This window comes from Thamnophis sirtalis, unplaced genomic scaffold (assembly GCF_051295495.1).
Source record: "Thamnophis sirtalis isolate CommonGarterSnake01/CBP01778 unplaced genomic scaffold, rThaSir2_p1.2 scaffold_15, whole genome shotgun sequence".
In the NCBI taxonomy this organism is placed as follows: domain Eukaryota; kingdom Metazoa; phylum Chordata; class Lepidosauria; order Squamata; family Natricidae; genus Thamnophis; species Thamnophis sirtalis.
The window spans coordinates 44,828,144-44,851,158 of NW_028261395.1; the positions used below are offsets into that span (position 1 = coordinate 44,828,144).

At 44.7% G+C, this 23,015-nt stretch overlaps 1 protein-coding gene across 1 annotated transcript in view; it reads left to right on the forward strand.

Moving 5' to 3' along the window:
* PLCH2 (phospholipase C eta 2) overlaps nt 1-23,015 on the forward strand; it is an 85,630-nt gene that overhangs the window by 29,266 nt on the left and 33,349 nt on the right. The window contains 8 exon segments of the mRNA XM_087702436.1: nt 295-498; nt 2,138-2,258; nt 3,658-3,829; nt 6,122-6,229; nt 14,855-15,013; nt 20,979-21,071; nt 21,956-22,056; nt 22,633-22,730. Coding sequence (XP_087558562.1) covers nt 295-498; nt 2,138-2,258; nt 3,658-3,829; nt 6,122-6,229; nt 14,855-15,013; nt 20,979-21,071; nt 21,956-22,056; nt 22,633-22,730 — 1,056 coding nt within the window.

Here is a 23,015-nt window from a genome sequence, read left to right on the forward strand (position 1 = left end):
GGAAGGAAGGAAGAGAGGAAGGAAGAGAGGAAGGTAGCAATAGTACTTAAGACTTATATACCGCTTCACAGTGCTTTCACAGCCCTCTCTAAGCGGTTTACAGAGTCAGCCTCTTGGCCCCCAACTATCTGGTACAAGTCCACCACATGTGATAGAAGGTGCCCGTTTTTTTATTACATGGCCACTGGGATTGTCAAGGCCAAGTTCTCTGGGAATTCTTAGCCATGGGGTTAAAGAGCATCGTCGTCCCGCAAAGTTCATCCTGGAATGAAGACCTTTTCCTTCTCCTTACAGGGTTCACCACGTACATGCGCAGCCCCGCCGGGGACATTTTCAACCCCAAACATTACCACATCAACCAAGACATGGCTCGCCCCCTGAGCCACTATTTCATCGCCTCGTCTCATAACACCTACCTCATGGGAGACCAGCTGATGTCCCAGTCGAGAGTGGACATGTACGCTTGGGTGCTGCAGTCCGGGTGCCGGTGTGTGGAAGGTGAGGTTCAGGGGGGGCCCCTCCTTCCAATTGCCCCGCTTAGAAACCCAGCTGTGGGATGGCAAGATGGCCACGATTCCCTATTATCACCCACCCCAGATAGACGAAGCTGTGTCGCTCTCTTGCTCTCTCTGTCGACTCCCCGTTTCTTTCTCTCTCTCCCTCCCTGTCTTTCTCTTCTCTCTCCCTTTCTCTCTCTTTTCCTTCCTTTCTCTCCCTGTATCACTTTCCCTGTCTCTCTTTCCCTCTCTCTCTGTCTCCTCTCTTTCTTTCTTTCCCCCTCTCCCATCTCTTTCCTCTCTTCCTGTCTCTTTCCCTCTCTCTCCTCTCTCTGTCTCTCTTTTCCTATCTCCCTCTCTCTCCTCTCTCTCTCTTTCTCTTCTCTCCCTGTCTAACCCTAACCCTTTCTCTCTCTGTCTCCTCTCCCTCTATCTCTTTCCCTCTTTCCTCTCTGTCTCTCTTTCCCCTTCTCTGTCTGTCTCTCTCCCTCCCTCCCTCTCTCTCCTCTCCCTCTCTTCCTTCCCTTTCCCTGTCTCTTTCCCTCTCTGTGTCTCTTTCCCTCCCTCTCTCTCCTCTTTCTCTTTTTCCTCTCTCTGTTTCTTTCCCCCTCTCTCCTCTCTCTGTCTCTCTTTCCCCCCTCTCTGTCTCTCCGTCTCTCCTTCTCCCCTATCTCTTTCCTCTCTCTTATCTTTCTGTCTTTTTCCCTCTCTCTCCTCTCTCTCTTCTCTCTCCCTGACTCTTTCCCTCTCTCTCCTCCCTTTGTCTTTCTTTCCCTCTCTTTCTCCTCTCTCTCTGTCTCTTTCCCTCTCTCTCCTCTCCTTCTCTCCTATCTCTTTCCCTCTCTCTCATCTTTCTGTCTCTTTCCCTCTCTCTCTATCTCTCCTCTCTCTCTTCTCTCTCCCTGTCTCTTTCCCTCTATCTCCTCCCTCTGTCTCTCTTTCCCTCTCTCTCTCTTTCTCCTCTCTCTCTGTCTCTTTCCCTCTCTCTCCTCTCTCTGTCTCTCCCCCCCTCCTCTCTCTCATTCCCTCCCTCCCTGTCTTTCTCTGTGTCTCTCTGCCCCCCCTTCCCTTTCTTTTTCATTTTTCCAGATCTCTTGTGAAGAAACTTGAACGATTGGGGAAGCTGTAAGAAAGGGCAGATGGGACAAAAGCCCCCGGGGAACCTCGGCCAAATTTAAGGCCTTTTGTGTCCCAGCAGGGATCCCTCTCTACCTGGATCAAAGTTAGGCAGGGAGATAAAACCAATGGCTACAAGCCTTGTTGAGTGTGACTCTCTCTGGGGGGGATGAACGAGGATGGTAACTGATGCTATGGAGTTTGGGGGGGGGGGACTTTTGAAGGCATCTAGTTCACCCTCCACTCAGTTTTGACTCTTTACGTCCTTTCCCCAGTTCGGCTTCTTCGTGTTAAACAGCTTTTATTTTTCATCCTGTTCTTTTCAAACCATCCTCGGTCCATGCCGTCCATATTCTTCCGGAAGCCCTTTTTCCCATTAGCGGTTTTGAAAGCTGGAGCCTCAAACCCCACCAAAGATGTACTTTCCTGCGTGATTCTTGGTTCCAGTCAGAAATAAAAAAGACATGGAATAAAACATACAATATGGATTTAATGCCCCCGGGGTCTCTTTTCACCTTTTCCAGTTGACTGCTGGGACGGTCCGGACGGCGAACCGATTGTCCATCACGGCTACACTCTGACCTCCAAGATCCTTTTCAAAGATGTGGTCGAGACCATCAACAAATACGCCTTCATCAAAAGCGAGTAGGTGCTTTTTCCATCTTGAGGACTAGCCGCTTCATGACGTTTATTCCTTTATCTTGCTATTTGCACGTTCAGACCTGGGGGGGATGGAGTTGGAAATAAAGTCCTGCTTAGGATGAAACCAGCTTAGGGTTTGGTTTGGTTTGGTTTGGTTTGGTTTAGTTTAGTGTTTAGTTTAGTTTAGTTTAGTTTAGTTTAGTTTAGTTTAGTGTTGTGTTTAGTTTAGTTTAGTTTAGTGTTTAGTGTTTAGTTTAGTTTTTAGTTTAGTGTTTAGTTTAGTTTAGTTTAGTGTTTAGTTTAGTATTAAGTTTAGTTTAGTTTAGTGTTTGGTTTGGTTTAGTTTAGTTTAGCTTAGTTTAGTGTTTAGTTTAGTTTAGTGTTTAGTTTTAGTTTAGTTTAGTTTTGTTTAATGTTTAGTTTAGTGTTTAGTTTAGTGTTTAGTATAGTGTTTAGTTTAATTTAGTGTTTAGTTTAGTGTTTGGTTTGGTTTGGTTTAGTTTAGTTTAGTTTAGTGTTTAGTTTAGTTTAGTTTAGTGTTTAGTTTAGTTTAGTTTTTAGTTTAGTTTAGTATTAAGTTTAGTTTAGTTTCGTTTAGTGTTTGGTTTGGTTTAGTTTAGTTTAGCTTAGTTTAGTGTTTAGTTTAGTGTTTAGTTTTAGTTTAAGTTTAGTTTAGTTTTGTTTAATGTTTAGTTTAGTTTAGTGTTTAGTTTAGTGTTTAGTTTAGTTTTTAGTTTTTAGCTTATTTTTTATTCTTTATTTTATTTTTTATTTTATTTCATTTTTTATTCATTTTTTATTCATTTTTTATTCTTTATTTTTATTTTATTTTTATTTTATTTTTTATTTTATTTTAAAATTTATTTTAACATTTATTTTAACATTTATTTTAACATTTATTTTTATTTATTTTTATTTATTTATTTTTGTAAAATAAAATAAGCAACTTAGAACTGAGGAGAAATTTCCTGACAGTGAGAACAATTAACCAGTGGAACAGAAGTTGCCTCCAGAAGTTGTGAATGCCCCAACACTGGAAGTCTTTAAGAAGATGTTGGATAGCCATTTGTCTGAAACGGTATAGGGTTTCCTGCCTGAGCAAAGGGGGTTGGACTAGAAGACCTCCAAGGTCCCTTCCAACTCGGTTATTCTATTCTATTCTGTTAAATATAAGCCTCTTTCCCCCCACCCACCTGGCATTCCTTGTTTCCAGTGGTCAAAAGGTGCCAAATTCAATCAGAAAACTCTTCCTTTAATTTTAACGTTTTTATTGAGTTATAAAAGAAGTCACAAAATGCAAAAGCAAAGACTCTCGCAGACTGGGTGCAAATATCGCCACCCTCGCCTAGAGGGTAGAATTTGTGTCTTAATGTTTCCGTGTCTTTTCTCCACCCATGCTCAGATACCCCGTCATTTTGTCCATCGAAAACCACTGCAGTGTGACCCAGCAAAAAAAGATGGCCCAGTACCTGGTTGAAATTCTGGGGGACAAACTGGACTTGTCCACAGTCAACAACGAGGATCCCAACGAGTTGCCTTCCCCAGAGAGCCTCAAGGGGAAAATCTTAGTTAAGGTAATACCAAGATAAACATCATTTAGCCAGGGATCAGATTTGGTTGGCGTCTCTCTGGCAGCCAGGAATCAGCCCAGAACCTCCTCTTGGTCTCTCCCAAGGAACGGGGTTGCTATATTTAAGCTGCCTAGCTCTGCCTCTGACACAGAGCCCTTATCAGAGCCTCCCCCAGATTCCAGGACTGGCCCATGTTCCTCCCCAACCTCCTCACTCTGCTGCCAGCTCTTCCGGCCGCTGGTGGGCCACAACAATTCAATGTAATTTTTCTTTTTGGCCAACTGGGAACTACAAAAGAAGACGAGCTGGGGAGCAACTTTCTCCCAGATCTTCTCCAATCTCCGTCCATCTTTGGGCCCAGTGGAGTAATTTAGAAGAAATTTGCCATTTGCACCATGCCAAGTCTCAACCCAAAAGTATTTAGATGAAGTTGCCCCTTGCAATTGAGATTTTGTCATTGGGCCAGTTAGATGCACCCCCAAGGCTTCAAACCGATTGGAAGATTCAGTGGCCTTTTTTATGGTAGCCACACCACCACATTTCAGGGGGCTGAATCAGACCTGCTCCAGGAGGTTAAAGTAACTAAACGGGGTTGTCATTAAACTTTAATTCATTCGCCCCTCGGATCCTTCCAAACCTATGATCAAAAAATTAAATAAACACATTTTTCTTTGAGTTAAGCCCTTCTTTCTTCCCCGCACTTTCCCTCCCTCGTTTCTGCGCTTTACGCTGCGAGGAGTTTAATTCTTTTGCGCCCCCCCCAAAAAAAAACAGTTTTAGAAAAATCTGTGGCAGCTGCCCAGTTCCTCCGTGATTGGATTTTTGGAGTGGTGCACATCGAGGCTCGCTTTTTTGAGAGGCTTTGAGCCTCTCGAAAGCAATTCATTTCCACTCAAGCTTTCATCCAGGTTTCGCATTCTGCTCTCCTAACCGGGTTTTTTTTTTTTTTTTTGCCAGCTTCTGCACCGGCCGATCAATCTAAAATCCCCTTCTGGGATTTTGTGGCGAGAATTATTGATCGATAAATATATATCTCTCCCTCCTTTGCCCTGTTGGAAACTCTCTTTGTGGTGAGATGGAGGGAGGTTTAGCTAGAAAGAAAGCAGTTTGGTCAAGATTTGAAGCCAGATGAAGGAAAATACTGTATTTTTCGGAGTATAAGACCCACTGGAGTATAAGATGCACCTTACTTTTTGGGGAGGAAAAGAGGGGGGGGATTCTGCCTACCAGGTATTCCTCTGGATAGTGTCCTTAATTTGGTCAGCTTCAGCACATACTGTATTTTTCGGAGTATAAGACGCGCCCCTCCCTAAAATAGGGTGAAAATGTGGGTGCGTCTTATACACTGAATGTAGCCCCATCCATGCACCAGCCCCAACCCTTTGGCTTCTGCCTCCCAGCAATTTAACTTTTTGCAGCAAACGGGGCCTTCAATAAGCTACAGCAATCCCTGCAGCCTGTAACAGCTAATGATCCGGAGGAATTGAAAGTGAAACTTGCTGTTTGCTCCCCGTGGCAAACTGCTGGGAGGCAGATGCTAATCAGGCTGTTTGCTGCAAGGAGGTAAGTCAACAACTATAAATGCCTATAGAATGTTTGAATTATTAGACTTGTTTTTTTAAAGACTGCTTTATTTATTATTGTTCTAGACAGCTTAACAAAATGAAGAAGCTTTTCAAAATAAATGCTTGTGCTATTGTTTTTTAAAAAAGTGCTATTCTTTTAAATAGCAGAGAATGACTATACTTCCAGAAAGCACATCAATTTTAACAGCATCTGTACAAGTATACTCTGAAATATAACACTACAAACGATGTATATTGTCTGTACTGTTTGTTGCAAGGAGGGAAATTGCTAGAAGGCAGAGGCAGATATTTTTCCCTTGTTTCTCCCTCCCCCCCCCAAAAAAAAAATCTAGATGCGTCTTATACTTCGGAGCATCTTATACTCTGAAAAATACGGTACGTTTTCTGGCTTTGAACACGGTTGGGGATAAAAAATCAGCTTCTAAAGCACAGCTGATCATCTGGTTACTCTTGAGCCCATGTTTCTGCCACCTCCACCTCTCTTAATAAGCTTGCTTCAATTTATTGATGTCGTCCGTAATTCCCCTTTTCTCCTCTATGGATAGAGTGAGATAAAGGGGATAGAAGAGAATAGGGGATAGGGGGGAAAGAGGGAATTATGCAAGACATCAATAAATGATATTCTTCCTTTGATTTTGGCACAGCGACGAGAACGCCAGTTGGCGTTGGGTGTTTAGTCCTCGCCTAGTGACCTGTTTTTGCCTCCTAGGGGAAAAAACTTCCCGCCAACATAAGTGAAGACGCCGAAGAGGGCGAAGTGTCCGATGAGGACAGCGCGGATGAGATGGACGATGACTGCAAGCTAATGAATGGGGACGTAAGTATTGGCAGGTAGAGTCGAGTCTTGTTGACCAAACCCAACCACCTCGGGGTTGACCTGGGGAAGGAGAAGGATGGAGAAACATGTCTCACTTAGCAACAAATTTTTTTGGCTCTATTGTGGTCATACTTCGAGGGCTTTCCTTCCTGCTGGCTTTTGTCCCAGTGCTGTTAGAACACCATCTGTGATGTGTTGGTCCACGAGACACCCAACACACCAAATGTCTTGGCCACAACAGAACTCTTTCTGCTGTTTGCCTACCGCTGATAGACTTTGTCTAAGAGCAGCCCAGGACAAGGTGGAATTAAACATCCCGGACTAAATAAAATACAAATATTATTCCCCCCCCCCATACTTTTTAAAAAATCTTTTACAAACATATCAGTGTGTGAACAGTATGGTACCTGACTATCATACATTTCATACAGGGGTGAAATCCAGCAGGTTCTGACAGATTCTGGAGAACCGGTAGCGGAAATTGTGAGTAGTTTGGAGAACCGTTAGCAGAAATTTTGAGTAGTTCAGAGAACTGGTAGCGGAAATTTTGAGTAGTTTGGAAAACCGGTAGCGGAAGTTTTGAGTACTTCAGAGAACCGGTAGCGGAAATTGTGAGTAGTTTGGAGAACCGGTAGAGAAAATTTTGAGTAGTTTGGAAAACCGGTAGTGGAAATTTTGAGTACTTCAGAGAACCAGTAGCACAAATTTTGAGTAGTTCAGAGAGCAGATAGCAGAAATTTTGAGTAGTTTGGAGAACCGGTAGCGGAAATTTTGAGTAGTTTGGAGAACCGGTAGCAGAAATTTTGAGTAGTTCAGAGAACCAGTAGCACAAATTTTGAGTAGTTCAGAGAACAGATAGCGGAAATTTTGAGTAGTTCGGAGAACCAGTAGCACAAATTTTGAGTAGTTCAGAGAACAGATAGCGGAAATTTTGAGTAGTTCAGAGAACCAGTAGCACAAATTTTGAGTAGTTCAGAGAACAGATAGCGGAAATTTTGAGTAGTTCGGAGAACCGGTAGCGGAAATTTTGAGTAGTTCGGAGAACAGATAGCGGAAATTTTGAGTAGTTCAGAGAACAGATAGTGGAAATTTTGAGTAGTTCAGAGAATAGATAGCGGAAATTTTGAGTAGTTCGGAGAACCGGTAGCGGAAATTTTGAGTAGTTCGGAGAACCGGTAGCAGAAATTCTGAGTAGTTCAGAGAACCAGCAAATGCAACCTCTGGCTGACCCCAGAGTGGGGTGGGAATGGATATTTTGCAGTATCCTTCCCCTGCCACCACCAAGCCACACCACACCCACCGAGCCACGCCCAAAGAACCAGTAGAAACAAAAATTGAATTTCGCCACTGATTTCATACTAGAAAATTAGTATTAATCACATTTGTTTCATTTAACAAGCTTATATAATACTAATAGTAATACACATCTTTATATTCAATTATTATCTTTCATTGTTTGGTTATTCAATATTTCAATATATTACTTTTATACCAGTCACCCTATCTTAATTATCATACGTTTTAATATGGATAAAGTATTATCAATCATATTTGCTACCTTTAATAAACCTATATAACTAATATTAATACCAACATTTATGCTACATTAAGGTCATCCATTATTGCTTATTCAACTTGTTCTTTAATTATTTCAACGTATTGTTTTTGTATCAATCTCCATATTCTACACAATACAGCGGAGATTATTAATCATGTTTGTTACCTTTAGCATGCATATGCATATTCATACTGAATCACCGTCTTTCATTTTTTAAAAATAAAGTACAAATATCGAGTACAGCTGTTGAACATGGCTGTTAATGAAAACGCAGGGATTTCACAGCAGCAAAGAGTGTAGCGCTCCCGTGTTTTCCCTGCTTGATTAAAAATGTATCTTCCTACAACGCCGTACAGCCAAAAAGTTGCCCTTATTAGCGCCATAACATGGTTTTGATGTGCTGGGAAATTCGATGTATCCCCCCAGGGCCTTCCTTGCCCTTGTACTTCAAATTATATAATCCCGAGAAAAAGAAAATTACCCCTTGATCGTGATGGGCCATTATGTTTTCTTTAAGGGAAAAAACATTTTAAGGCTACGTTTTTCCTTGACCCACATAGATGGGGAAAAAAATTGTTAATTCAGTGAGCAGCCTTCTCTTGGTCCGATGTTCCTCTTTTTTCTTTCTTTCTCTTTTATTTATTTCCCAGCCCTTGTGTCCTTTTGAAGTGGAAAGCAGAGTGAAAGCCAGCTGTTGCAAGCAGTATTTATCCCTCTAAATCAGGGGTTCCCAGTCCCAACCTTTTCTATACGCCACACCCCTAGAATGCTTCTGATATAGTTTCGCACCCCTTAAAAAAATAAACAATTATATGCATATACATATACACTATGTCAGAGTTTGTTGCATAAATTCAAATCCAGACGCACACATGGATAACTGATGCAGCAGGATTCATTAACTTCTTTATATACATAAGAATAGATGAATACATGTACAATACCAACAGCTGGTTCTTGCAAGTAAATACAAGACAGGAGAGTTACAGGGAAACACAAGGAGTTGGCTTCATTTTAGCAGACAAGCCCAGACAGGCTGCTAGTTTACTTCTCAGAGCAGCAGACTGCTTAAGTTTCTGTTACAATTCTCTGCACAGACTCCGATCTGTTTAAGCTCCCATTGGCTGACTTAGTTGTTATGCCTATTCATTGGCTGACCTTGTTCCCATGTCTCTCCCATTCATGAATGTTTTGACACGCTATAATTTTGAAACTTCTAAACCCATGTTTTCGCACCCCTGGAATATTGACCCCCGCTTGGGAACCCCTGCTCTAAATCAATGTTTAATCATGAATTAATATTTCAATGCAACAGAAGGAGTTTTTGAACTTCTTGCCAAACCGTATCTACTGATATGGTTGGCGGGAAACGAGGAGCAATAACATTAGGCCTTGAAACGTTAAATTGGAAGCATTAGGGACCATAATCTCCTCTTGTCCTTCTGCTTAAAAAAAATTGTAATAACCATTTAAACTATTTTGTCCTTGTGCTATTGGGAGAGTTTGCTAAAGAGGAAATCCAGGCTCTTGACGTTCATGAGTGAAGAGAAGGATCAGATCAGATTTTTGACAGTTTCTTGGGAGTGTTGAATCCAGAGTCTACCAAAATCCTTGTATTATTATGGATCCAGTCAACTGAATTAATTTTTACTAGGAAGATACAGAGTAACAGCTTCTCTAGATTTCCTTCTTATTTTTGTTGTTAGTGGCAAAGTCGCGTCCGACCCAACACAACCCCATGGACCACGTTCCTCCAGGCCTTCCTGTCCTCTACCATCCTCTGGAGTCCATTGAAGCTCATGCCGACTGCTTCGGTGACTCCAGCCAGCCACCTCCTTCTCTGCTGTCCAATTCTTCCCTTGCCCTCCATCTTTCCCAGCATTGGGCTCTTCTCCAGGGAGTCCTTCTTCCTTCTCATTAGGTGGCCAAAGTCTTTGAGTTTCCTCTTCAGGATCTGGCCTTCTAAAGAGCAGTCAGGGTGGATCTCCTCTAGGACTGACCGGTTGGATGACCTTGCCGTCCAAGGGACTCAATGCAGGAGTCTTCTTCTCCAGCACCAGAGTTCAAAGGCCTCCATTCTTTGGCTCTCAGCCTTCCTTGTGGTCCAATCTTCACAGCCATCCATGGCAACTGGGGAAAACCACAGCCTTGGCTAGGCACACTTTGATTGGCAGGGTGATGTCTCTGCTTTTTAGTCTGCTGTCTAGATTTGCCATCACTTTCTTATTATATGTCGTATTTTCTGAGCACACCTGTCTTGTTTCAGCACCTGAGACAGCTCCCGCTTCGCTTCTGAAGCTGGAACAGCCCCCAAAATATCATCCCAATGGCTCCCCCTCTGCCCCCCTCCCCCAAAAAATCTTATGGGCTTATCTAATGGGTACACACTGCTTGTTTCTAGGTGTGAGCTACCGTCGTCGCAAAACGTTAAAAAAATATAATTGAAACCTTGGCAGTTTTCCTGCTGTGGGTATTTTATATACCTGCAGCTGAGTTTGAACGGCAATTTTTAGCATCGACCATTCCTCTTTGGTCCAATATCCTAAAGCTAAAAAAGTGCCTCTTAATTCCTGTCTTTTGTAATGTTTGTTTCTTTGTTTCTTCCTTCCTTCCTCTTCTTCCTTTTCTTCCTCTTCTTTTCCTCCTCCTGTCTTCCTCCTCCGTTCTTTTTCTTCTTCTCCTCCTCCTCCTTTCTTCTTCTTCTCCTCCTTCTTCTTCTCCTCCTTCTTCTTCTCTTCTTCCTCCTCTCCTCTTCTGCTTCTCCTCCTCCTCTCTTCTGCTTCTTCTTTTCCTCCTCCTCTCTCTTCCTGTTCTTCCTCTCTTCTTCTCCTTCTCCTTCTCTTCTCCCCTCTTCTTCTTCCTCTTCTTCTTCCCCTCTTCCTTTCTTCTTCTCCTGCGCCTCCTCTCTTCTCAGTCCCTTTTGATGTTCTTCTTCTGCCTGGATCTCGTTCACCTTCAATATTTCCCTGCAGGGATTACACGAAGGATGCAGTATTTTTTTCCAGGTGTCGCATCACACGTCCGAAATATTCTTAACTTTTCGCTTTTTTTTTTTTTACAGTTTTGATGATTTCCCTCGGCTTTCCCTGGCGGCTTATCACCTCCCCATTTCTGATTTTGTCCACCCAACTTATAACTAACAGCCACCCGTAATTCCACATTTCAAATGCTTCTCGTCTCTTCAAGTGGCTTTCTGCCAGAGACCCAACTCCCCACTCCATAAAATCACGGCTCCGCTTTTTTCCTCCAACTCCATCTCCATTAGATTGTAATTGGTTTTCTCTCTCTCTCCCTTAAACCCCTCCTTGGGCAGCATCTGGATGGCCAGCTGCGAACGGCCAGTCATGTTCATGTAGATCTAAAAGCAGAGAAAAAGTCCACATGTTGTTGTTGTTTTTTGAGAGAGAGAGAGAGAGAGAGCATTATTTGCCATGTGCTTTGGCCAATTAAGGAAGCAGAGGTTTGGCTCTTCGGAAAGTACAGCTTGTTCAACCGAGGCCACAAAACTGAGCAAGAAATGCGACGCAGCCCGTAAGCTGGATGCATAATGCACAATTTTAGCCTGCCCTATTTTAAAAAATATGCGTCAGAAAAACAGCAGAAAAGGACAGGGTTGAAAAATCAGTCTCAGCAAAATTGAGGAGACCTGAAAACTTTCCTTTTTTTAAAATTGACATAGACATAGTAATAGTAATAATATTCTTTACTTGTGTATCATGGTATTCTTCCAACTTCTAATTTCTACCTTTATTATCTAACCGTTGGTAAGACAAATCCCAAATTAAGAAAAATATTCTGTATCTTCTTTGTCCTGGAAGAATACCATGATATACAATAGCAATAGCAATAGCAGTTAGACTTATATACCGCTTCATAGGGCTTTCAGCCCTCTCTGAGCGGTTTACAGAGTCAGCATATCGCCCCCAACAACAATCCGGGTCCTCATTTTACCCACCTCGGAAGGATGGAAGGCTGAGTCAACCCTGAGCCGGTGAGATTTGAACAGCCGAACTGCAGAACTGCAGTCAGCTGAAGTAGCCTGCAGTGCTGCATTTAACCACTGTGCCACCTCAGCTCCATAAATACAAGTAAAGAATGTTATTGTTACTATTATTAAAGGTAAATGTTCCCCTCGCACATATCTGCTAGTTGTTCCCGACTCTAGGGGGTGCTGCTCATCTCCGTTTCAAAGCCGAAGAGCCAGCGCTGTCTGAAGACATCTCCGTGGTCATGTGGCCGGCAGGACTCAACTCCCGAAGGCGCACGGAATGCTGTTCCCTTCCCACCAAAATTAGTGGTCCCTATTTTTCTACGTGCTTTCAAACTGCTAGGTTGGCAGAAGCTGGGACAAGTCACGGAGCTCCCTCCGTTACATGGCCCTAGGGATTCGAACCCCCGAACTGCCGACCTTTCTGATTGACAACCTCGGCATCTTAGCCACTGAGCCACCGGGTCCCTCGGTGGAAATCGGAATGGTTTTTCCCAGTTCCGAGTCCCGCGTTTTAAAAAGAGTTCCGTCCAACTGGAGTCACCTTAACAAAGAGTTGTGCAGAATTGGAAAGCTTAAATTCTTCATATTTCTGCCCGTTGAGTTCTGTGATCCTGCTTTATTGAAACCTTTGCAGCTCCACAAATAATTTTGAATTACTCGCATAATTGCAGAGACAAAACTAATTTTGCTACCCCCCTTTACCCTTTGAGTTCTTCTGGCCTTTGACGGTAACAGTTCTGGAGAACGGGCAGCAAATCCGTCCGTCTTATTTCTGCTTTGACATTTTCCATGTGCCTAATCTAAAAACAATTGGACAGAAAAAAAAACATCTGGGTAACGGCTCATCAAATATTCATAGGCTCGTCACTCAAGGAACGCTGTGATTGTGATTGATTTTTTTTTTTTTTTTTTAGCTGCTTGGTTAAACCCAAGTCATGTTTGAAGCGCAACTAGGTCATAATAATACCTGTATAATATAAACGCAAGACCGTATAATAGCCTGTCGAGAGAAAATGTGATTAAATTCACTTTTGGCTCCGTGTGTTTTTGGCTTTCCTTCTTTAGTCCACTTAAGTCCTCGACTTAAACGACCACAATGGACCCCAAACTTTCCGTCGCTAAGTAAAAAGAGTTGTTCTGTGTGAGTTTTGCACCTCTTCTATACGACCTTTCTTGCCACCGTTGTTAAGTGAATCACTGCAGAGGTGGCGCAGTGGTTAGGGGTGCAGTACTGCAGGCCACTTCGACTGTCTGTTATCTGTAGTTCAGCGGTTCTAATCTCACCGGCTCAAGGTTGACTCAGCCTTCCATCCTTCCGAGGTGGGTGAAATGAAGGACGTTCCTCCATCCTGGTCCTCCTTGACCTCTCAGCGGCTTTCGATACCATCGACCATGGTATCCTTCTGCGACGACTGCGGGAGGTGGGAGTGGGAGGCACCGTGTTACGGTGGTTCTCCTCCTACCTCTCGGACAGGTCGCAGTCGGTGTTAGTGGGGGGGCAGAGATCGTCCCCTAGGCCCCTAAATTATGGGGTGCCTCAGGGTTCGGTCTTATCCCCCCTACTATTCAACATCTACATGAAACCGCTGGGAGAGATCATCCGCAGGCACGGGATTAGATACCATCAATATGCGGACGATACTCAATTGTATCTGTCCGCCCCGTGCCAAATCAATGAAGCGGTTGACGTGATGAGCCGGGGTCTTGAGGCCGTTATGGACTGGATGAGGGTGAACAAGCTTGTGCTCAACCCAGAAAAGACCGAGTGGCTGTTGTGTTTCCCTCCCAAAGATTTGGCTATTATTCCACCACTCAGGCTGGGGGGTCAAATTTTATACCCCTCAGAGAGGGTTCGCAACTTGGGAGTCCTCCTGGATCCACAGCTGTCATTTGACCACCACTTAACGGCTGTGACCAGGGGGGCATTCGCCCAGGTTCGCCTGGTGCGCCAGTTGCGACCCTACCTGAATCGGGAGGCTCTCACAACAGTCACTCGGGCCCTTGTGACCTCTAGGCTGGAATACTGCAATGTGCTCTACATGGGGCTGCCCTTGAGGAGCATCCGGCGACTTCAGCTAGTGCAGAATGCAGCCGCGCGAGTGATTGCGGGTGCACCCCGATTCACCCGCATAACACCTATCCTCCGCGAGCTGCGCTGGCTACCTGTTGATCTCCGGATGCGCTTCAAGGTGCTATTAATCACCCATAAAGCCCTACATGGCAGTGGATCTGGATACTTGAGAGACCGCCTTCTGCCAATTACATCCCTACGACCGATAAGATCTCATAGATTAGGCCTCCTCCGTATTCCATCGGCCAGCCAGTGTCGGCTGGCAACTACAAGGAGGAGGGCCTTCTCAGCAGTAGCCCCGACCCTTTGGAACGAGCTCCCCGTGGAGATTCGTACCCTCTCCACCGTCCAGGCCTTCCGCATAGCCTTGAAGAACTGGCTCGCCCGTCAGGCCTGGGGATAGGATAGTTACCCGCCCGAATGATGAGTGTTTGTTGTTTGCTATTTTATTACATGTTTTGTCCTACTGTCTGTATTCCCCTTTCCCAGTTTTTGTGTGAGCCGCCCTGAGTCCCCTCAGGGAAAAGGGCGGCCTACAAATTCTAATAAAATTCTAAATTCTAAATTCTAAATGAGGACCCAGATTGTTGTTGGGGGCGATATGCTGACTCTGTAAACTGCTTAGAGAGGGCTGAGAGCCCTATGAAGCGGTATATAAGTCTAGCTGCTATTGCTATTGCAGTTGTTTAGTTAGTCACACAGTTAAGTGAATCTCGGCTTTTCTCTTGACTTTGGTCACAAAAAGGGATCACATGACCCCGGGGCACTGCGACCGTCATAAGTACATGTCAGTTGCCAAGCATCTGAATTTTTTTCACGGGATCTTCCAACTGTCGTTAGTGGGGGAAACGGTCCTAAGATCTCTTTTTTCAGTGATGTGGTAACTTCGAATGTTCACTAAGCTAATTGTCGTAATTCGAGGACTGTTGAATACTAGCTGGGAAAGAAACCAAGGAGAAACTGCATTTTTTGTAGCTTATAACGTCCATGTTTTTTGACTTCCAGGCTTCTTCTAATCGGAAACGGGTGGAAAATCTCGCCAAGAAGAAACTGGACTCTTTGATCAAGGAATCGAAAATCCGGGACTGCGAAGACCAAAATAATTTTGCCGTCACCACCTTGTCGTCCTCGGGAAAATTGGGGAACAAGCCTGACCTTAAGAAGGTGATTTTTTGGGGTGGGAGAGGAAATGTAGGGGCAGAGGGAGCCAATCCGAAAAGCTTAACGATAAAACACGAATAAATCATACGATAAAAGTTTTGCAAAATAATAATCATAATCAATGATATTTGTGATACAATGTTTTAAATGTTCAGTTGTCTGAGTTTCATGTTTAATGAATAAAAGTCAATAATAATAATAATAATTGTAATTGGAGCCCTTGGAGCAATACCCAAAGGGCTCCCTCACTATTTGGAAATTCTAAATTTATCAGACTTGAACATTCTGATTCTACAAAAAACCGCCCTACTTGGAACAGCTTATATCCTCCGACGTTACCTTAACAGTTCCTAGGTCCTTGCTTAGGACTCGAACTGTTGAGCTACCAACCAGCCCCAAAGGCTGTAAATCTCACCAAAGATTAACATAACAACAACAACAACAACAATAATAGTAATAATATTGCTTGGATCCGCACGCATATTACGAAAATACGTTACGACGTCCTAGGCCCCTGGGTGGGGCCCGACTAGTAATCAATGCCAAATCCGGCGAAACAACTGGCCGCTGTGATACAAATCTGTTGTTGTGATAATAATAATAATAATGTTCAGTTGACTGAGTTTCAAGTTTAATGAATAAAAGAGATATTAATACTAATATTAATACTAATAATTACTATTATAATTATAATAGTAATACAATAAAGTTTGGTAAAATAAGCACATAATACAGGTAACATACAATTCATATATTTTAAGAACATCAACCTGGTTGACACCTAGGATGCTGTCAGCCACCCGTATCAGCCATTAGCACCAGTCAATGGTATTTGTGGCATATCTTTAAATGTTCACTTGACGGAGTTTCATATTGAATGAATAAAGTATAATAATATTAATATTAATAATAATAATACAATAAAGTTTGGCAAAATATACACATAATACAGATAGATCTCGGCCTACGACCTCCACAAAACGTCCATTGTTAAGAGAGACATTTGTTGAGTGTGTTTTGTCCTTGCCGCAGTTGTTAAGTGAAACTCTTGCAAATAATAAGCAGTTTCCCACCAGGAACCTTGAGGGGGCAGTGATGGGTTTCTGCCGGTCCTGACCGGTACGGCCATTCTGGTAGTGGCCTAGAGTACCTGACAGCGTACCGTTCTGGTGGCTCGTTTGGCCCACCCGCGCTCTATAGGCTGTTTTTATGCCAAAAGGCACGCTGCGCACGCGCACACAGCGTGCGGAGCCTGCGCGCACCCCCCGGCAAGCAGCCTGGTGTCGCAGGGGCGGTGGATTGCGCATGCGTGGTGCACGGACAGACGGCGATCAGCGTACTGGTAGCGGCGGTAAGAGCAACCCACCGCTGGTGGGGGGAGCAGGGGGATTCTCCAAATGAGTCCTTGCCAGATTTGCTTTTTATACAATACAATAGCAGAGTTGGAAGGGACCTTGGAGGTCTTCTAGACCAACCCCCTGCCTAGGCAGGAAACCCTGTACCGTTCCAGACAAATGGCTATTCAACATCTTAAAGATTTCCAGTGTTGGGGCATTCACAACTTCTGGAGTCAACTTCTGTTCCGCTGATTAATGGTCCTCACTGTCAGGAAATTCCTCCTCAGTTCTAAGTTGCTTCTCTCCTTGATTAGTTTCCACCCATTGCTTCTTGTTCTACCCTCAGGTGCTTTGGAGAATAGCTTGACTCCCTCTTCTTTGTGGCAGCCCCTGAGATATTGGAAGACTGCTATCAGGTCTCCCCATTTTTCTATTAAGCTAGACATACCCAGTTCCTGCAACCGTTCTTCATATGTTTTAGCCTCCAGTCCCCTAAATCCTCTTGGTTGCTCTTCTCTGCACTCTTTCTAGAGTCTCTACATCTTTTTTTACATTGTGGCGACCAAAACTGAATGCCGTATTCCACGTGTGGCCTTCCCAAGGCCTTATAAAGCGGTATTAACCCTTCCCGTGATCTTGATTCTATCCCTCTGTTGATGCAGCCTAGAACTGTGTTGGCTTCTTTGGCAGCTGCTGCACACGGCTGGCTCCTATTTAAACGGTTGTCCACTAGGACTCCAAGATCCCTCTCACAGTTACTACTATTGAGCAAGGTGCCACCTATACTCTATCTGTGCATTTCGTTTTTCTTGCCTAAATGTAGAACCTGACTCTTTTCACCATTGAATTTCATTTTGTTATACAGTGCCCAATGTTCAGGTTTGTCAAGATCCTTCTGTATCTTGAGCCTGTCTTCTGGAGTGTTGGCTATTCCTGCCAGCTTGGTGTCATCTGCAAATTTGATGAGTTCCCCATTTATACCCTCATCCAAATCATTGATGAAGATGTTGAAGAGTACCGGGCTTTTGATAGCTTTATTTCTTGATACACACACACACACACACTCCCTTTTCATCATTCTTCATAAACCTCTTTGGTATGTAATCACGGTTAATCCTGACTGATCACCCGCATGGCTCTTTTTCCTGTGCGAGGAGAGTTGAGCGATGAACAGTTAATGATGGGTTTTTTTTCCCTTGGTGGGTTTTCCCCTGTAATCATGATAGATATTTACCGGCCTCTTAGATTTCTCATTCGTCTTGCCCGCATGCTGTCCAACACGCGGGGACAACGGCGCGTGGAGAACCAGCCTCGTTCCTCCCCTCCTAAGCCATTAATATCACTTTCCAACCACCTGTCCAGGAGACAAATGGCGGCCCCTTTGCTGGCTGAGCGAGGGCAGGAGATTGAGGAACAAGGCCTATCAACATTCCGGAGACAGAATAAGAGAGTCGGAAGGGAGCTTGGAGGTCTTCTAGTCCAGCCCCCTGATCAAGCAGGAGACCCTTGGTGGAGGGAAAAGAGGCTGGCTCTGTAAACCGCTTAAGAGAGGGTTGTGAAGCGGTGCATAAGTCCTATTGCTATCAGTTTTCCTTGGCCCTTTAGTAGATCAGGTTTTTGGATATCGGTAGCACGTAACAAACTCCCAAGTGGTTTGAACTCAGCTCCTATTCCTGTTTTCTTGGGCCTGGCATTATCCTGCCTTGATGCACACAGTGCTTCCTCCTTCTATTTTCAACCCCAATCCTGGGCAACAAGGGCCTGTCGTTCTCCGGCCCCTCCAGCAGTCGAATCAGAGGAGGAGATGTGGGAATCGGGGTCAGCCTCAGGGCAACCGAGGGGGAAGAGGGAATAGAGCTGGCAGAGAGAGAGAGAGAGAGGCAGAGGTGGAATCTGGGCCGTCCATCAGCCCTCCGATGGAGAGTTAACAGACCCCGGGTCTGGAGGTGGCTGATGAGGAAGAGGAGGAACAGCTGGGTCCAGTACGTGGTGTGCGGATGCACAGAAGGCAAAGGAGAGGAGAACAGTGGAAATCAATGGGCCGGTCCTTGGGACAGAAGAGCCACTGCAGCTAGTGAAGCCCCACCCTAGCTCTGGGGATCAAAGGCACGGGGCAGAGATGAATAGATGTGGCAGAGGAGAGGAGAGCAGTGGAAATCTATGGGCCGGTCTTTGGGACAGAAGACCCACAGCTGCTAGCGAAGCCCCCACCTTAGCTCTGGGGATCAAAGGCCGGCGGCGGAGATGAATAGATGTGGGAGAGGAGAGGAGAGCAGTGGAAATCTATGGACTGGTCCTTGGGACAGAAGACCCACCGCTGCTAGCGAAGCCCCCACACTTGCTCTGGGGATCAAAGGCAGGGGGCAGAGATGAATAGATGTGGGAGAGGAGAGGAGAGCAGTGGAAATCTATGGGCCGGTCTTCGGAACGGAAGATCCACCGCTGTTAGCGGAGCTCCACCCTTGGTCTGGGGATCAAAGGCCAGTGGCGGAGACGAATAGATGTGGCAGGCAACTATTCATCTCCCGGACGGACGGACTTGTTAGCCTGCATTGAGAGATAAACTTCAATCATTGCTCCAACTACAGAAGGAACTGGGTCAGAACAGCTTCGTTGGAGGAGTAGGACCGGGCCGAAATACTACGTAGATCTGTGATCTAATCCAGAACGGACCATTAAGAATGACGCAAAGACATCTTACTTCTCCCTCCTCTCCATCCACCGCTGAAGACAGTTCTCCTCCTTCCCCCCACTCCCTTCTTCATTCTACCTCTCCTGGAAGGAGGTTTTGATTTGCTCTCCTCCCTTCCCCGTCCCTTCCCCCCCCCTCCGTCCCTCCCCTCATCCTCTGTCCCTCGTGCCTTTCCCAGCAGGAAGGCTGATCCATAAAGAAATCCAAAGAGTTATTTGCAAGCGTTTGGAGATCGAAGCGAGAGCGGGCTGGCCTTTTCCCGCACCGCCGTTCTCGTGGCTGAGGCTTTCATTAGCTTCCTGGCTTATAAATGCTTTTATTAACGATTTCTGCCTTTCGTAGCTGAGCGCCCGGCGTTAATGAGGAAAGCAGGTGAGAGAAATTTCGGGGAAGCACGAGGTTCCTGTCAGGGGCCACCGGCAAGGTGGAGGAAAATGCGAGAAATGCACAGGTGGCTTGCAATCCTCTCTTTTTTTTTTTTTTTGGCAATCTCATTTTAAAAAAGAAGAGGGGGTTCGTTTTTCATAACTCCGGGGTTTTTCTGTAGAAGCTGCCCTCCTCCCCCCTTTCTCCAACTCCATCGAATATTAATTTTCAAATTATTTTCGGATTTCTTACACTCTCAGAAAGACGAAGGGTGGGCAGTTATATCACCTGCTTTTTTCCTTCTCTCTCTCTTTCTCTCTCTCTCTCTTTCTCTCTTTATCTCCCTCCCTCTCTCTCTCTCTCTTTCTCTCACTCTTTCTTTCTCTCCTTCTCCCTCTTTCTCATTCTTTCTTTCTCTCCCTCCCTCTCTCTTTCTCCCTCCCTCCCTCTCTTGCTCTTTCTCTCTCGCTCTTTCTTTCTTTCCCTCTCCCCCTCCTCTCTCACTCACTCACTCACTTTCTCTCTTTTTTCTCTCTCTTCCTCCCTCCCTCTCTTTCTCTCTCACTTTCTTTCTCTCCTTCCCTCCCTCTCTTTATTTCTCTCTCTCTCTCTCTCTCTCGCTATTTCTTTCTCTCCCCCTCTCCTCTCTCTTTCTGTCTCTCTTTCACTCTCTCCTCTCTCTCTTTCTCTTTTGTTCTTTCTCTTTCAATCTCTCTTTCTCTTTTGCTCTTTCTCTCGCTCTCGCTCATCTCTCTTTCTCTTTCTGTCTCCTCTATTTCTGTCTCTCTCTCTCACACTTTCTCTCACTCTATTTTTCCTCTATCTCCCTCCCTGTCTCTCTCTCTCTTTCTCTCTCTCTCCTTCCCTCTCTTGCTTTTTCTCTTTCGCTCTTTTTCTCCCACACTCTCCCTCTCTCCTCTCCCTGTCTCTCTCTTCTCTTTCGCTCTCTCTGTCTCTCTCTCCTCTCTCTTTCTCTCTTGCTCTCTTTCTTTCCCTCTTTCTTTCTCTCTCTCTCTCTCCCTCCCCCCCCTCTCTCTCCCCCTTTATCAGGGACTGGGGCCACTAGAAAAGCCTTCCTACACAAAATACTTTGCAAAGGATTTGCTGACATATTGGAAGAAAACTCAAAGGGGTGACAGAGCTAAAAAATAATGGATAGGTATCCAGGAATCAGGCAACACCTGCCTTAAATATGCTATAGCCTGAGTACAAAATGCATTAATTCCTTTATGGCGGGGGGGGGGGGGAGAGAAGAGAGAGAGAGAGAAACCCATAAAAATCCAGCTGCCAAAAATGTGTGTGCGTGAGGGAAAGGGAAGGAGGGGAGGAGACAGAAGCTCTCACAAATCCAGCTGCCAAAGAAAATGGGGGAAAGTGACTGCACCAAACTTGTGACTGCTTTAAAAATTAGCCCTGAGTTGCGGAAAGCCCAGGAATGACGGGGACAAGAGGAAAATTAGCTTTCTCGAGTGGCATTTTAGAGTGGGGACACAAGTAGCTCTCAACAACAGTTCACTTAGCGACCAATCCCTGATCGCCGTGTGCATCGCTGCCTCTTTTTGTGTCCCCGCAGAACAAGCACGAAGAGAACCTGGAATCTGGGGAAGACCCCATCCTCAGCAAACGTCACAGCCGGTCCCTGATGGGAAGCTTGACCAAACGCAAGGTGACTCATTTGTCCACTCACACTTGGCCAATAAAGAATTCTATTCTTTCCTCCACATTCTATGTTCTGTTTCTGTATCTATTCTATTTTCTATTCTATTTTCTATTCTATTCTATTCCTTAATCTATTCTATTCTATTTTCTATTCTATTTTCTATTCTATTTTCTATTCTATTTTCTATTCTATTTTCTATTCTATTTTCTATTCTATTTTCTATTCCATTCTATTCTATTCTTTAATCTATTCTGTTCTATTCTATTTTCTATTCCATTCTATTCTATTTTCTATTCTATTTTCTATTCCATTTTCTATTCTATTTTCTATTCTATTTTCTATTCTATTTTCTATTCTATTTTCTATTCTATTTTCTATTCTATTTTCTATTCTATTTTCTATTCTATTCCATTCCATTCTATTCTATTTTCTATTCCATTCCATTCTATTCCTTAATCTATTCTATTCTATTTTCTATTCTATTCCATTCTATTCTATTCTTTAATCTATTCTGTTCTATTCTATTTTCTATTCCATTCTATTCTATTCCTTGGTCTGTAGATATTCTCACAGCCCTCTTTTTGCAGTGTCCAGGTCCTCAATGGAAGGCAGGTTGGTAGCAATTGTTTTTTTTCTGTATCTGCACCTCCATAATTGTCTGGTTTGGCTCTGCAACCAATCAAGACACACACAGACTTCAATGGATAATTAGAACTGCAGAATACAGGATGAAGGTAGATAGATACCCAGGGAACACGGGGCTATCAGCCAGTTGAAAATAACGACTGATTCTTTCAGCATGAGAATTATCTCGCTTTCATTATATAACAAGTAAGCTGAGGTGTGTGTGTTTTCCTCCCTGCCTTTCCCCTCCCCCCCCCACAACCCAGAAAAAATCCAGCAAACTCAAAAGGACCCCAAGTTTGGAAGATGGAGAAGACGACTTTGAAGGCCAAGGAAACCTCACTAGAACTTCGGTCCATTATAGCAAGTAAGTCTCAACGGTTTCAGAAAAAAGAATCTTTATGAATTCTTTATTCGGAGCGCTGGCAGCCCTGGCAAAAAGTTTCTCTCTCAGGGGAGAGGAGAGCAGTGGAAATCTATGGGCCGGTCCTTGGGACGGAAGAGCCACCGCAGGCTAACAAGTCTGTTCGGCAGGGAGATAAATAATTGTCTGCCACATCTATTCATCTCCGCCCACTTTGATCCCCAGAGCTAGGGTGGGGCTTTGCTAGCAGTGGTGGCTCTTCCGTCCCGAGGACCGGTCCATAGATTCCCACTGCTCTCCTCTCCTCTGCCTTCCGTGCATCAGCCACTGGACCCAGCTGTTCCTCCTCTTCCTCATCAGCCACCACAAGAACTGGGGGCTATGGACTCTCCATCTGAGAGTTGATGGGGGGCCCAGCCTCCGCCTCTGCCCCACCCACCCCCCCTTGCCATTCCCTCTTCCCCCTTGAAACTCTCACGTTGCCTTGAGGCTGACCCTGACTCCCACACCTCCTTCTCTGATTCAGTTGCTGGGCCGACTGGCCACAGCAATTACCTCGTTGTTGTTTTGTCCTCCCAGAACAAATCGGCAAAAGAAAACAATGAAACTCTCCCGGGCTCTCTCGGATCTGGTGAAATACACGCGATCCGTCGGGATCCACGACGTGGAATCGGAAAGTAAGTTTGCCCACCGTCTTAAAAAGAACGAAAGTTTCCAGCCGTCTCCCTTTCAAAGCTGGGCGGTGCGTTTCCCACCCCGTGAAACGGCTTTTACCTAAATCTTGTTTGCGTTGGCCGTTCAGGCAAAAGATCATTGCTCCATGGCCCAATTCCTGCAGAGATTTCCCAGGTGACTCCAAAGCCATTTTAACGGTGGATTACGAGACAATAAAAAGTAAAGGTTCCCCTCGCACACAGGTGCTAGTCGTTCCCGACTCTAGGGAGCGGTGCTCATCTCTGTTT